The 16,365-nt window shown below is 42.6% G+C and overlaps 1 protein-coding gene across 1 annotated transcript in view; it reads left to right on the top strand.

Annotated features, from left to right (window-relative positions):
- The window catches only part of LOC142315335 (unconventional myosin-If-like), a 279,905-nt gene that overhangs the window by 198,882 nt on the left and 64,658 nt on the right, over positions 1-16,365 (top strand). The window contains exons 16-19 of the mRNA XM_075352538.1: positions 4,960-5,041; positions 9,877-9,983; positions 11,574-11,672; positions 11,752-11,896. Of these exons, the coding sequence (XP_075208653.1) occupies positions 4,960-5,041; positions 9,877-9,983; positions 11,574-11,672; positions 11,752-11,896 (433 nt within the window). The remainder of the gene's footprint in view (positions 1-4,959; positions 5,042-9,876; positions 9,984-11,573; positions 11,673-11,751; positions 11,897-16,365) is intronic.

Here is a 16,365-nt window from a genome sequence, read left to right as displayed (position 1 = left end):
GTGAGCGGCGATGACGACATTATTAGCATCACCATACCGCTTCTCTGCCTTCTAAAATGGTCTCTGCTCAAAAACAAACATGATGCATTGCAGGCGAAGCGCGATGAGTTGGAGCAAGAAACAGTAGTGGGTGTGGGTGATAACACACAGCCCAGCCTCGTCTCATCACAACGTGCAGTGGAGGACTATGACGAGGAGGAGGATGAAGACATGGAGCAACTCTCCGGCCAAATTGAGGATATGACATGCAGTCATATCCTCGGTTCAGCATGGCTGGCCAGAGGACAGGGTAGATGATGAGGAGGAGGAGGACAGCATGTTCAGTCATCGTGTTGGTCAGGATACTGAAGTGATGGCTGTTAAGAGTCTGGCCCACATGGCTGACTTTATGGTAAGCTGCCTGTCTCGTGACCCTCGCGTTAAGAACATCTTGGCCGACAATCATTACTGGTTGGTAACACTGTTAGACCCACGCTAAAAGGAGAACTTTATGTCTCTTATTCCCGAGGCGGAGAGGTCAGGCAAAATGCAGCAGTTCCAGAAGGCCATAGTCACGGAAGTAGGCAAAGCATTCCCCTCACAAAACGCTAGCGGCATAGGTCAGGAATCAGTGGACAACCAAGGCGTACAGCCGAGAGGGGCACAAGTCCAATCCGCCAGAGGTAGGGGAACAGTCTTTAAGATGTGGGACAGTTTATTCAGCCCCTCACATACCACAGCCCCTGAAGTACGGGGTAGTGCCACAAGAAATCCTAAGTTTGCCCAGATGCTCAAGGAGTACCTTGCAGATCAAACAACTGTACTCCGACATTCCTCTGTGCCTTACAATTAATGGGTATCCAAGCTGGACACGTGGCATGAATTGGCTTTCTACGCCTTGGAAGTCCTGGCCTGCCCTGCCGCTAGCGTTTTGTCAGAGCGTGTTTTTAGTGCCGCAGGTGGAATTATTACAGATAAACGCACCCGCCTGTCAACTGAAAATGCTGACAGGCTGACTCTGATCAAGATGAACAAGGGTTGGATTGGGCCAGACTTCACCACACCACCAGCAAATGACAGCGGAATTTAAAGTTTGTAACGGGAATTTGCCATGTACCTGCACTCACCCATGGTAACACACTTCTGGACTTTGGCTAATCGCTGGACTGCTCCTCCTTCTCCTCATGCGCCAGCATGATGACCGTTACAATAGTTAGGCCGTTGTTTCAGGTATACCCCCAGTGGTAAATTTTTTCGCCCATTCTTTCAGAATGGGCATTACAACGACAAGAGACCCGCTCCTTTGCAATGGGAACAATGTTTTGAGGCCCTCATGCACATCTCTATCCAGGGACAATGTGGAGCCTCCAAATTTTTGGCTGCCCTGCCTAAGGGCTATACTACAATAGACCCACTTCCTTACAATGGGCACTTCAGGTTTACAGTCCATCATGCACGTCTCTATCCAGGGACAATATGGAGCCTGACGCTGCCACCGACTGCCACACACGTGCGGTTTTTAAATGCAAGCACGGACGCACTAAGAACCTAACAGGTTTTTAGGAGCGACAATTACTGAGAAGTCTGACACTATCAAACACTGCTGACTGACGTGTATTATACATTAGACTTGTGCGTTATATAATAGTTTGTGCAAAATGTGCACCTGTACGCTGCCACCGACAGGCACACACGTGCGTTTTTTAAATGCAAGCACGGACGCACTAAGAACCTAACAGGTTTTTAGGAGCGACAATTACTGAGAAGTCTGACACTATCAGACACTGCTGACTGACGTGTATTATACACTAGACTTGTGCGTTATATAATAGTTTGTGCAAAACGTGCACCTGTACGCTGCCACTGACAGGCACACACGTGCGGTTTTTAAATGCAAGCACGGACGCACTAAGAACCTAACAGGTTTTTAGGAGCGACAATTACTGAGAAGTCTGACACTATCAGACACTGCTGACTGACGTGTATTATTCACTAGACTTGTGCGTTATATAATAGTTTGTGCAAAACGTGCACCTGTACGCTGCCACCGACAGGCACACACGTGCGTTTTTTAAATGCAAGCACGGACGCACTAAGAACCTAACAGGTTTTTAGGAGCGACAATTGCTGAGATGTCTGACACTATCAGGACTGTTTTAGACTGTGTACACCAGCCCCAGATATGATGAAGGCTGGTATACGGTCACCACTAGGAATGGCTATATACCCTGCCTGCCTGCCTGCTTGTATACTGCTACAATAGTCCTGACAAGGACTCTTCTGGTCACTAGCCTGTATTCCGACCTGGCTATACCCTGCCTGTATACAGCAACAATAGTCCTGAGAAGGACTCTGCTACTGTACTCCGACCTGGCTATACCCTGCCTGCCTGTATACAACTATAATAGTCCTGAGAAGGACTTCTGGTCACACTGTTTGCAGCCCTGCTACGGAAATAACTATAAAGGGCCGCAAACCTTTCCCTGAAGCAGCAACACTCTCCCTGCACTGACTGTCTGGATGGCTGTGTGCAGAGCACAGCGCGCCCGCCGGTATAAAGGCTCGGTCACGCTGTGCAGGCCGGCCAATCACTGCAATTCCACAACTAACAGGGCTGTGACATTGCAGTGGTCTGCCAGCCAATCCCTGCATTAGGGCTGGCTCTCAAAAGAGCGCCAACATGCAGGGATGAAGACCACGAGTACAGCACGAGTATCGCGAGATTACTCGGTCCCCGCCGAGTAGCCCGAGTACAGTGATACTCGTGCGAGTACCGAGTAGTAACAAGCATACTCGCTCATCACTAATAACCACACATCCGTGCAAGGAACGTTTTATTTGGACTCCCATAGGCTAACATTATGTCCGTGTGTGCGTGCTCCGTCCCAAAAACGAACATGCTTCCGTGCCAAACGGAGCAAAAAACGTGGGACGCACACGAACACACGGAAGATCAAATAACACGCACGTGTGCTTTTAAACATAAAAAAACATATGTGCACGTTTGGTCATATCTCCGGTATGTACGGAAACAGACCAAACACGCACGTTTTCAACGGATGTGTGTTGCGGGCCTGAGGGTGTTTTGCAAGACAAGCAAAGCTTTTTACAAATTTGTATCTTGGTTTAAGAGCAATGCTTTGCAAGAAGAGCAAATACTCACCGTTCACACTTTCGGTTCTGTCCTTTCACTGCGCTTTGACCGGCTCTGGAGGTAACTTTCTGTACATATGTCCTGTATACTGTATACAATATACCATTGCACAATACAGTATATACTATATAGCATGTCTATCAATTTGCATTTGTGGATATAGTACTATACTCTTTCTGCTAACCAGTATAGCACATTGCTTATACTGTACCTCCCGCACACCAACAATTTTATTGTAAGCTAAAGTGCAGTTTAATTTGCTTTATGTTTTTTACTGCACTGTAAAGTAATTTGTATTACTGTACTGTAATAATTTTATATGAATACATAACATTATTTTGTATAAGTGTAATAAGTTTGTATAAAAACAGCAAATATTTTTGGGTTGTGGAACGAATTATCTGCGTTTCAATTATTTCCTATGGGAAAATTTGCTTTGATATAAGAGTAACTTGGTTTAAGAGCAGACTCCTGGAACCAATTATGCTCATAATCCAAGGTTCCACTGTATATAGTAAAAGCTCTTTGAGTTGACTAATCAATAGTGGGAAATCCACTCAGAAAATATATTCATCACTGAAAACTCGGTCACACAGTAATGTTTTCTGCATCAAAAGTTTCCATTTGGAGAAATAAATTTTATAGTCGTGTAAAATTAGAGTGTCTTAAGATTTACATATGGTTATAGACAAGTGTGTTAATGTTAATCCGTCACTAACATCAACTTCCCCCTTCTCAAACCACATATTGGGGCATTCAGGTCTTTGAAATGTATCCATTGACACCTTTATATATTCATCTGTTGCTGCATTTCTGAGTAATTAGCATTTTCATGCATATGCAAATGCGGCACTCAGGCACTTAGCATGACACAGAACTTAAAGAACTCTCATCAACTTTATTTCCCTAAACCTGTGTAAGTGTTAATGTAGCAAGGTTGTTTTCCTGCCAGGACCAAAGTCTTTAGCTTGATTGATAGCTCACAGTAAGCAAGCTAAGAACATTGGTGCTGGGTGTGCAAACAAACTGTGGAGGCAGTGGCTCCAGAAGTGCTCTGTCACATCAAGAGATCTTAAAGCCTCATTTGCACTTGAATTAAAAAGCTCCTCAGGAATGCAGCAACAAAAAGAAGATATAAAGGTGTTGATGGATTTACATTTCAAAGACCTGCATTCCAATATATATATATGTGATTAAGGGAGGGTTGATCTAACTGACAGATTGCCTTTAGGAATATTGTTTTATATCGGTCTCTGTATACACCTATTACCATACCATTACATTGTAAAATATAAGTAAGCAAATCTGGAAAGAAAGGTTTTATCTGGATAAAATATTAACAGGAGGTCTGTGATGGACTCACCCAGAGTCACAACCACTGTAGATATATAACCGGCTGCAGCAGAGACCCACGTGGAAGACAATCACTGGCGAAGAGAAAAGGGTTAAAAGCTCCACACCGCCGTAAGGATGAAGTCAGGAACAGATGAGTGCAATTCATAAAATGATTTATTGTAAACGTGTTTCAGAGCCGTCTAGGCTCCTTCCTCAGGAAAAACATATCAAGTTATATCATATGATGTGATTTGTCCTGAGGAAGGAGTCTTGAAGGCTCTGAAACGCGTTGACAAATTATTTTATGCATTACACTCATCTGTTCCTTGACTTCATCCCTATGGAAGTGCGGAGCTTTTAACCCTTTTTTCTTCACTGGTGGTTCTGTTCAAATTTGCCCCATTGACAGAGTTTTAGATATTATACTAATTGGATCAGCATCTAACATAACAGTACTTACAAATGGAAATATATATTCTTTTTCTGTCCAGCCAGTTCATACAGAGTCTTTTCCCAGAAAAATTGGATTCAGAAAAGAAAAGTAGACCGACTACAGCAGGCTCAAAAATCAAGGTATTATCAATTAAAGTTTGCTGACTACTGTGTTGTTTCTCTCCCTGTAGCATATATAAGGTTTAACAATAGAAAGCACCTGAAAAGCACTGTATCACAGCCACTGGGCATTAGTATAATACACTGCTCAAAAAAATAAAGGGAATACTAATAGTATATTCTGTTGTTTAAGTGTTCCCTTTATTTTTTTGAGCAGTATATATTACCACTTACTAGTAATTTCAGTAAGGTCTCATTCAGACGTCTGACTACATAGATCCAGTCTTGGTCCGCAATGCACAGACTGGCTATGGCTCTCCCAACCAGAACATGACAGCTTCATATCTTTCTACTAGAAATAGGCCTGATGCTATCACTACGGGAGTGCGGTGAAATGAACATCTGTCTATGCTTACTGGTGCTGACAGGGGCAGTGGAAATGTGTCACACTGTTTGCACTTTCCAATATATCTGTTGTATGTCATCCCTCCGCATTTGTGTATTGTATGTGTTGCGTCATTTGACCTCTTTCACAGCCGTGCACTGTATCTTCCTTGTTGTGTGCTGTATATTGGTATGTGGTGTTGTGTTTCTTGAGCTGTGTTCACTATGTGGTGTCTCCCCTGTGTGCTGTGTGTGTGTTTACACTATATGGCCTATCAAACTCCCTAGCCGAACTAAATTCACATAGTCCCTCCACACCTTCTCAGAACATAATCCCACGTCAAACTCCATAGCACCCAAATGCATCTCAAGGTTCTGGCCAACTGGTCCAGGCAGCCTTTATCTATCCCCTATTTCCTTGAGATGACTGGATTGTTATTGTAAATAAGCACTTGTACTTTGTCCCCCCATCTCATTGTAGATGTAAGCTCTCATGAGCAGGGTTGTCTTTTTTTTCCTCTAATTATTGTATTTTCTGTAACTGTTACTTGTTTGTATATGATCCTCCTGAATTGTAAAGCGCTGCGGAATATGTTGGCACTATAGAAATAAAGATTATTATTATTATTATTATTATTATTATTATTATATGGTCTCTTGTAATCTGTTGTGACTATAATTGGAGGTGGGAGATTGTTTTCTGCAGTTTGATGTGTGTGTGATTGTCCGTTCACAAAGTGGACTAAAAAACACAAAGGAAGTGAAAGGTTACAATTTATTAACATGTCAAAAATAATGGCAAAGCTTCTTACTTTTACATAACAGTAACAGAACGACAATAAATAGAAATGTTATTATATTCTATTTCTATGTACAGTATTAGGTATATTGATGTGAATATATTATTTATGTATGTATGGGTAAACTATGTATATCTGTATCTATAATGTCTCCTCGATCTATATATTGCTATATATCTAGCATCTATGTTTATCAGATTAAGAAATCATATATCTATGTATTTAGCTGTGTGACAGCGGGCGGGGAGGCCCCTGGAGTGACCTTAGTTAACCTAAAGGCCCCGTCACACTAAGCAACATCGCTAGCAACATCGCTGCTAACGAACAACTTTTGTGACGTTGCTAGCGATGTTGCTGTGTGGGACATCCAGCAACAACCTGGCCCCTGCTGTGAGGTCGTTGGTTGTTGCTGAATGTCCTGGGCCATTTTTTAGTTGTTACTGTCCTGCTGTGAAGCGCAGATCGCTGTGTGTGACAGCGAGACAGCAACAACTAAATGTGCAGGCAGCAGGAGCCGGCTTCTGCGGAGGCTGGTAACCAATGTAAACATCGGGTAACCAAGAAGCCCTGTCCTTGGTTACCCGATATTTACCTTTGTTACCAGCCTCCGCCGCTCTCACTGTCAGTGCCGGCTCCTGCTCTGTGCACATGTAGCTGCAGGACACATCGGGTTAATTAACCCGATGTGTGCTGTAGCTAGGAGAGCAGGGAGCCAGCGCTAAGCAGTGTGCGCTGCTCCCGGCTCTGTGCACATGTAGCTGCAGCACACATCGGGTAATTAACCCGATGTGTGCTGTAACTAGGAGAGCAGGGAGCCAGCGCTAAGCGGTGTGCCCTGCTCCCTGCTCTGTGCACATTTAGCTGCAGCACACATCGGGTAATTAACCCGATGTGTGCTGTAACTAGGAGAGCAGGGAGCCAGCGCTCAGTGTGCACTGCTCCTTGCTCTCTGCACGTGTAGCTCCGTGCACTGGTAACCAAGGTAAATATCGGGTTGGTTACCCGATATTTACCTTAGTTACCAAGCGCAGCATCTTCCACGCGGCGCTGGGGGCTGGACACTGGTTGCTGGTGAGCTCACCAGCAACTCGTGTAGCGACGCTCCAGCGATCCCTGCCAGGTCAGGTTGCTGGTGGGATCGCTGGAGCGTCGCAGTGTGACATCTCACCAGCAACCTCCTAGCAACTTACCAGCGATCCCTATCGTTGTTGGGATCGCTGGTAAGTTCCTTAGTGTGACTGGACCTTTAGTCATGGCAGCAGGCTGACTCGGGTATTCTATAACATGGACATGCTGGGAGGTGTAGTTTCCTCCCGTAGTTATATAACAAGGACATGCTGCGAGGTGTAGTTCCCTCCTGTAATTCTATAACAAGGACATGCTGCGAGGTGTAGTTCCCTCCTGTAATTCTATAACATGGACATGCTGGGAGGTGTAGTTCCCTGCTGTAATTTTATAACATGGACATGCAGGAGGTGTAGTTCCCTCTTGTAATTATAGAACATGGACATACTGGAAGTTGTAGTTCCTGCTGTAATTCTATAACATGGACATGCAGGAGGTGTAGTTCCCTCTTGTAATTATAGAACATAGACATGCTGGAAATTGTAGTTCCTGCTGTAATTCTATAACATAGACATGCTGGAAGTTGTAGTTCTCTGCTGTACTTCTATATCATGGACATAGTGGGAGTTATAGTTCCCTCCTGTAATTATAGAACATGGACATACTGGAAGTTGTAGTTCCTGCTGTAATTCTATAACATGGACATGCAGGAGGTGTAGTTCCCTCCTGTAATTATAGAACATAGACATGCTGGAAATTGTAGTTCCTGCTGTAATTCTATAACATAGACATGCTGGACGTTGTAGTTCCCTGCTGTACTTCTATAACATGGACATAGTGGGAGTTATAGTTCCCTCCTGTAATTATAGAACATGGACCTGCGGGGAGGCGTAGTTCCCTCTTGTAGTTATATAACATTGACATGGTGGAAGTTGTAGTTCCCTGCTGTAATTCTGTAACATGGACATAATGGGAGTTGTAGTTCCCTCCTGTAATTATAGCATATGGACATGATGAGAGTTGTTCCCTCCTGTAATCCTATAACATGGACATACTGGGAGGTGTAGTTCTCTCCCGTAATTATATAACATGGACATGCTGGGAGGTATAGTTCTCTCCCGTAGTTATATAACATGGACATGCTGGGAGTTGTAGTTCCATTCTGTAGTTATATAACATGGACATGCTGGGAGGTGTAGTTCCCACCTGTAGTTATATAACATGGACATGGTGGGAGGTGTAGTTCCCTCCTGTAGTTATATAACATGGACATGCTGAGAGGTGTAGTTCCTGTCGTCTGTGTATATGTGTGTATATGGCTGTACGCTGTGCGTATGTGTCGTCTGTCTATATGTGTGTGTATATATGGCTGTACTCTGTGTGTACGTGTGTGTGTACGTGTGTGTGTGTGTGTGTGTGTGTGTATGTGTGTGTGTGTGTATATATGGCTGTACACTGTGTGTATGTGTCGTCTGTGTATATGCTTGTGTATATGGCTGTACGCTATGTATACATGTCGTCTGTGTATATGTGTGTGTGTATTCTCTCTGTCTCTCTCTCTCCCCCCCTCCCCCCGGAAAAAACACAGGTCTTTAAAATAAAAAGATTTTCTATATTTACCTGTATCCAGCGATGCTGTCTTCAGCTCTGCTCTCTGCTGGGGACTGCATTGCTGGGGACAGGTGAGAATCCAGCAGTGTGTGTGTGTGTGTGTACAGTGTATACATGCATGTGCGCTCTGTGTGCGTATGTGCTCGGTGGAGAATCGGACTGGTTACTGGAGGAATCTCCAGTAATACAAGGCCTGGAGGCGGTTACCTGCACTGAACTTTTGTGCTCTCACCTGAGCTCCGGATTGCAGCCTGGACTAACTCTGGGTTTGCAGGACTGAACCGCGAGTGCCGACTGATTCCCCGGCGATTGCGGTTCAGTTCATGTCACAGCTGCGGAGAGGCCGGACTGAACTGCGGAGCTCAGGTGACAGCTTCAGAGTTCAGCCCGGCCTGCCCGCAGCTGCCATGTGGCGTATGTGTCTGCTATGTGTGTATGTGTGCTCACTGGTGTGTGTGTGTGTGTGTGTGTGTGTGTGTAGTGAGGACTTGGAAGCCAGAGCATTGTGGCCACAGCATCGGTGACTCACCGGAGCTGCGGTAATGTGCATGTCACTGCGCCTGCGTAACTGACAGTGGCACGATGCATGCCGGAATAGGTGGACAGACACACCTGGTGATTATGTATGAAGATGAGGCTATCACGCTTAGGTTGGTAGTGCTGTGGAAAGTCTATGCATTATGGTCCGACAACAAACTGTTGTGCCTGGACATTTAAAGAGCAGTAACAATTTGTAATCTATACAAGCATCTGACACCATAGTTTGAAATACATCCATGGCAGTAACCATCAACCTGATACAAGTATCTATACACCTCATTTTCGGGACTAAGTAGCTCATCAATGGCCATCTCCATTTATTGATATCTTAAACACTTAAAACTGTTACTCTGATACTTAAATTATGAAATAATCCTGATACTTAAATTATGTAATATCTGGCTATACCCTTTATGGCTTGTACAGTATAATTAAAACTATTCAATTTTTTTACAGAAACAAGCCAATGACCTTGTAAACACTCTGATGAAATGCACACCTCATTATATCCGATGCATCAAACCAAATGAGACTAAAAGGCCTAAAGACTGGGAAGAGAGCAGGTCAGAAGAAAGTCCATAGGGTGGAGTAAATATTTAACTTGCATGAATAGCATATTAGTGGTATAATACATTTCTTGTGATTTCTCTGTCTGTTAACCTAATTAAATGTAATATTTGTATTTTTTGAGTGAGGTACTACTATAACTCATAGATAGTACACATTCACGGTCTTGATGTTTTACATTTGATTCCGATCTTTCCTTTGCTTCCTATATTCAATGACCTGCAAACTCACGTCACCTGCATCTTAAATACAGTTCCAAAATCCACCTTTTTCTTCCGATAGAAACATAAAAACCCTTTTTATTGTTGCACTTTTTTATGATCATGCTCATATTTTTCCAGCCAACACACTAAAGCCTCCACACTGTGCCAGTCATTGCACTTGTTGCCTGTTCACTCCAGAATAAAACATTAACTTGTCCCACAAAGCTCTGCACAGTTCCACATCACATCATCTTTGCCTACCACCCTAACTTTGCAATATGTCCTTCTAATGATCTAAGATTTACTTTCTCCATAGTCTGAACTTCCCACAGCAAACTCTAAAGGGGACTTTACACGCAGCGAATCGCTAGCAATGTCGATTGTGAAAGCTCCCGCCCCCGTCGTTTGTGCGTCACGGGCAAATCGCTGCCCTTGGCGCACAATATTGCTAGTTCCCATCACACATAATTACCTTCCTAGCGACGTCACTGTGGGCGGCGAACAGCCTCTTTTCTAAGGGGGCAGTTCGTGCGGCGTCACAGCATCGTCACACGGCAGGCGTCCAATAGAAATGGAGGGGTGGAGAGCAGCTGCATGAAAGTCACGCCCATCTCGTTGCCTGAGGACGCAGGTACGGTGTTGTTCGTCGTTCCTGGGGTGTCACACGTAGCGATGTGTGCTGCCTCAGGAACGACGAACAACCTGCGTCCACAACGAGCAACGACATTTGGGAAATGGACGACATGTCAACAATCAACGATTTGGTAAGTATTTTGCATCGTTAGCGGTCGCTCGTACGTGTCACATGCAACGACGTCTCTAACGAGGCCGGATGTGCGTCACGAATTCTGTGACCCCAATGACATCTCGTTAGCGATGTTGTTGCGTGTAACGGGGCCTTAAGACATTTTTGAGCAGCACCAGTCCTCTAGAATCTACTAGACCAAACAATCAGATTATTCCCTGTGTCAACAATTTTAAATGGCCAAAAAACTAATTTTTGAGGCAAGACTATCATCATCATCACCTCACCTATGAAATATTTGAGAGCGTAATCCCTCCTTTACATTTTCCCTGAAAATCTAGTCACTTTTTTCATCAGTTGCCCCAAACTCCATCAACTCAATATCATCTTGTATCTGCACATACACAGATACTCGGTGATTGGTTTACATTCCTTTACATAACTATTGTTTTGTGTCATTCCTACTTCATTATAGAATGTAAGCTCTTGCGAGCAGGGACCTCATTCTCTTTGGTGGAATTGTTAAAATAAATGTTACCCTGTAATGTCCAATATTGTTTGTACATATATTCTTTGAATTTTTAAGTGCTGTTCAATACTATTGAAAAAAAAATCATTATTATTTTTGGGTTTTCCAGAGTCAAACATCAAGTGGAATATCTGGGTCTGAAAGAAAACATTCGTGTACGCCGTGCTGGCTTTGCCTACCGAAGAGTTTTTCATAAATTTTTACAAAGGTAGAAAATTCTATTAACAGTCAAGTCTTCAAAAAATAACTGTATAAACTATAAGATTATGAATCCATTTTCCTTACAGGTATGCCATCCTGACACCTGAAACATGGCCAAGGTGGAGAGGAGATGAGCGACAAGGAGTACAGCATCTCCTGAGATCTGTGAATATGGATGCTGATCAGTACCAAATGGGGAAAACCAAAGTGTTTGTAAAAAATCCAGAATCGGTATGCTGTAAGCGTATATGTTCTGAAAATAGAGAGATTTATCAAGCAGTTTGCACCAAAAAGATGTTAGCCATGTCTCACACCATATTTATGATGAATTGTTGACACTTTCTGTGCATTGTCTGACGGGAAAGAGTTGCCTTACTATGGTTTGGCAGGAAAAGGGAGTGGCTTAGCATGCAACACTGAGCACCACTGAGCACCAAAAAATGCATCAAAATTGTAACACAAATTTCAGGCACAAAGTTATCCAACTGGTAAGGGGTATATATTTAGACCAGACAATCTTAAAATTAGATTTTTTTTTCAATTGCAGGAAACATTAAGATAAATCTGATGCATTTTAAAACGAAATCATAGGATACAAATAAATGTATGAGGCGGAACCCAGTGTCCCTGAATGACTTGGCTGTGGGCAGAGTTCTATCACACGTCGCAGCAAAGCATTGCGGATGCTTATGGCACTCTGTTATGGAAAGCAGTGCAGAAGAGAGAGTGCACAATTGTCTTGCTAAATTCTACTAAAAAGGGGGCTGAAAGCCCGTACTTACGAAGCGCTCACTGATATCCTAATCAGGCACGAATACTAATATTCTTTATAGCAAGATACTATTTATTTTAATAGCACATGAATATATATATAGTCAATGGTACATAGGCATAAGAACTATAGTCATAGAAACTTATACAATAACAGAAATATGCATCAACATTACCGTTATGTTGTAGCAATCCTTTCACATCGGAGGGAACTCGAGTTAATGATAAGGAATCAACATGGCATCTTGGCATGGCATCACAGGAACAGTGCGTACGTACACTTCAATGTCCTGGAAGGTATTTCCCTAACATTAAGCGAGTCTGGTGTATTTTTATAGGAAAACATTGTAGGTTGTGTTTAAATGGTCACCAGCATGTGACAGCTGAGTCATGTTCATGTAACTTGACCACAAACTGCTGGGGGCACCGTTTGCTTCCTGCACATTTCCTGCACATCCTGCCAGTTGACAACTGTCCGACCACAGTTTGACCATAGTGTTGGTGAAATATTGCAATGAGCCGTAAATTTCATATGCAAGCTTCCTTAAACCTGTCTTTAAGCTAGCCACAAGTTTCCGGCAAGTGGAACTGTAAATGTTACTTCCTTTATCTTAAAACTGCTTCAAGACATGTATTCTTTGGTCATCATATTGGCCCTCCAAAGGACATCTCTTTGATACTGAATTATTGATAGGTCAAATAATATCTGGGATCACTCCTATCTTTTGATTATGATTCCTATCTAATTACATTCAAACTTCAGTCATATCACATTGGTATCACAATCGGTCCTTGATCCCAGGGATTATTTTCCATCATCAGTATTCCACTAGAAGAAGATCACTCGGAATATACCATACCATGACCAAGAAATATTGTTTGCCACAAATTGTCTTGCTTTGTTTAGATAAACGTTGAATCACAAATATAATCAGTTTCACTACTATGTATAGTATATTAAAACTAAAAGCAATATTATCTGAAAAGCTCCCTTGAATATCATGTGTTTTGGCATTTGCTCGATATTCAAAGGAATCATTACACATTACATTTCCCGATATGTTACTACGAGTTTCACTAGTCCCATTTATGAACATATTGGCATAAGGCCATAACATATAATGAATTGTCCTTTCCACTAAGCTGGGTTTAAAAGCATCTACAGTATTTATAGCTGTCCCAAAACTTATTTTCATATTCCCTATAGGGATGAATCCCAGGTTAGTCAGTCCAGTCTTATTTCATAGTACCCAAATTCCTCCCTTAAAAGCCAGATATTGCAAATTGGTGACTGTTGCATTCAAATTGCCTTGCCACCATGGAAGATTGATCCATCCCACTACGGAAATGGGTACTGTCACATTCTATAGACGAACACTTCGAGTGTCTTTATCAGCAAGATGATCAGAACAACTTTTCTACTTTAAGATTTCCTCCATCGATACCGGGACATCCAGATAAGGGATACTGGTGGCTGTAAGCGAAGAATGTGTACAGATCCAGCAATCTGTGTGTTGAAAATGTGATGGTGCATCAGAAATGTATTCGCCATAGGTTCCTCCTGATGTAGACTTGTCCATCCAACGACCAAAGAGGCAAACATCAAACACAGGAATTTCTCCATCTCCTCACTATTGAGCTCTTCCCAGTAACCGATACCATGGATTCCGCTTATTTACAACACCTTCTGTGAATAAAGATACACTATTATTCTCGTAAATAACATTTTTCTTGTGGGACATATTCCCACTTTTCCACTCCTGGTCTCATTATCAGGAGAGTACGATCTTTTCTGACCGCTATTACCTCTGTCTCTGAGGGCGGTCCTTGGAGGTTTTGAATCCATATTTTTGCTCCTACATTTTTAATATTAGAGGATCCAAAACCTTTAGTACCCCGTATTGTTAATTCTGCCGGGTCAGTTCCTTCTCTTATTTCAGACAAGTTTATTGGAATTATTAACATCTGAGCCACCTTCTGGTGTTTCATCAATATCAAAGGTTCATTTCCCAAATTTAGCATCAGTACCTTGATTTCTCCCTGATAATCTGCCTCTATTACCCCTCCCACCACTATGGCTCCTTTTAACACTAAACTAGAACGAGTGGCTATTTGACCATAATGATCCTTTGGTGTACGGCAACCCAATCCTGTTGAAATTGGTTTTACCTTACCTGGGGGTACCACGACAGTTTCCAATGTACTGAGGTCTAAACCTGCTGAATAAGGTGGCACTCTTTCTGGTGTGCCCAAACAGCTGTACCTTGCCTTGTCAACTGTTGGACTGACTTGTCTGATGGCTGCTGCTTTATCTGCTTCTGAATTAAACAAACGTTCAAGTGAGTTAGTAGGGACATGAGCATCGACATGAAATACAGTGGTCTTCTTGGTAGATTGAATAATCCCTTCAATGTCTTGCCACACTTCCCTGACCATCTCAAACACATTTTGCTGTTCCTCTCCCCATGGGAACTCATATTTTTTCCTCGTTACTTTGTACAAATGAGCCAACATTTGTCCCAAATGAGGGATATGTTGTCTCCAAAAATCAAACAATCCAATATAAGACTGAGTCTCTTGTTTGGATTTAGGGACCGGAAAATTAATAATTTTCTGTCTGGCATTGGGCAAGATCTCTCTGTACCCCTTGTTCCACTGAATCCCTAGACATGTTACCACGTGAGACGGTCCTTGAACCTTGGCATCTTTGATTTCCCATCCTTTACTCCACATATGAGCAACCAGTTTTGTCAATTGATCTTTCACACTTTGCTCATCTTGTCCTTGAATCTTTAGATTACGCTCATGCATTACACTATATGCACTTGCCAAAATCCACATGTGCCGTGCTAAAGACACTACATCACCTGTTTTCACAGGGACACTACCGAATACATTCACAACATCAGTAGCTTCACTACCCTTAAGCTTATCCTGCCATTGTTTGTGCCGTGCTAAAGACACTACATCACCTGCTTTCACAGGGACACTACCGAATACATTCACAACATCAGTAGCTTCACTACCCTTGAGCTTGTCCTGCCATTGTTCTACCAATCCACAAGACACTACATCACCTGTTTTCACAGGGGCACTACTGAGTACATTCACAACATCAGTAGCTTCACAACCCTTGAGCTTATTCTGCCATTGTTCTGCCAATCCACAATTGACCAATTCATGTGCTATAAGATTGTAGGGAGCCTCAATCCAGCTCGGGATCTCCACAACAACCTCCTTAACATTATCCTTACGTTTTCTGAACATTTTGACACTATGCAAAAAGATTGAAAAAATATATCTGGAAATTTTGCCAAATATATGTTTTTAATTTCTAAATTACAAAAATTCATTAATTACTTCTTATAGAAGTAATCCTGCCGACTACGCCAATTTATGTCTTGCTAAATTCTACTAAAAAGGGGGCTGAAAGCCCGTACTTACGAAGCGCTCACTGATATCCTAATCAGGCACGAATACTAATATTCTTTATAGCAAGATACTATTTATTTTAATAGCACATGAATATATATAGTCAATGGTACATAGGCATAAGAACTATAGTCATAGAAACTTATACAATAACAGAAATATGCATCAACATTACCGTTATGTTGTAGCAATCCTTTCACATCGGAGGGAACTCGAGTTAATGATAAGGAATCAACATGGCATCTTGGCATGGCATCACAGGAACAGTGCGTACGTACACTTCAATGTCCTGGAAGGTATTTCCCTAACATTAAGCGAGTCTGGTGTATTTTTATAGGAAAACATTGTAGGTTGTGTTTAAATGGTCACCAGCATGTGACAGCTGAGTCATGTTCATGTAACTTGACCACAAACTGCTGGGGGCACCGTTTGCTTCCTGCACATTTCCTGCCCATCCTGCCAGTTGACAACTGTCCGACCACAGTTTGACCATAGTG

This window comes from Anomaloglossus baeobatrachus, chromosome 1 (assembly GCF_048569485.1).
Source record: "Anomaloglossus baeobatrachus isolate aAnoBae1 chromosome 1, aAnoBae1.hap1, whole genome shotgun sequence".
NCBI lineage: Eukaryota > Metazoa > Chordata > Amphibia > Anura > Aromobatidae > Anomaloglossus > Anomaloglossus baeobatrachus.
This window is presented reverse-complemented; position numbering and strand designations above follow the sequence as displayed.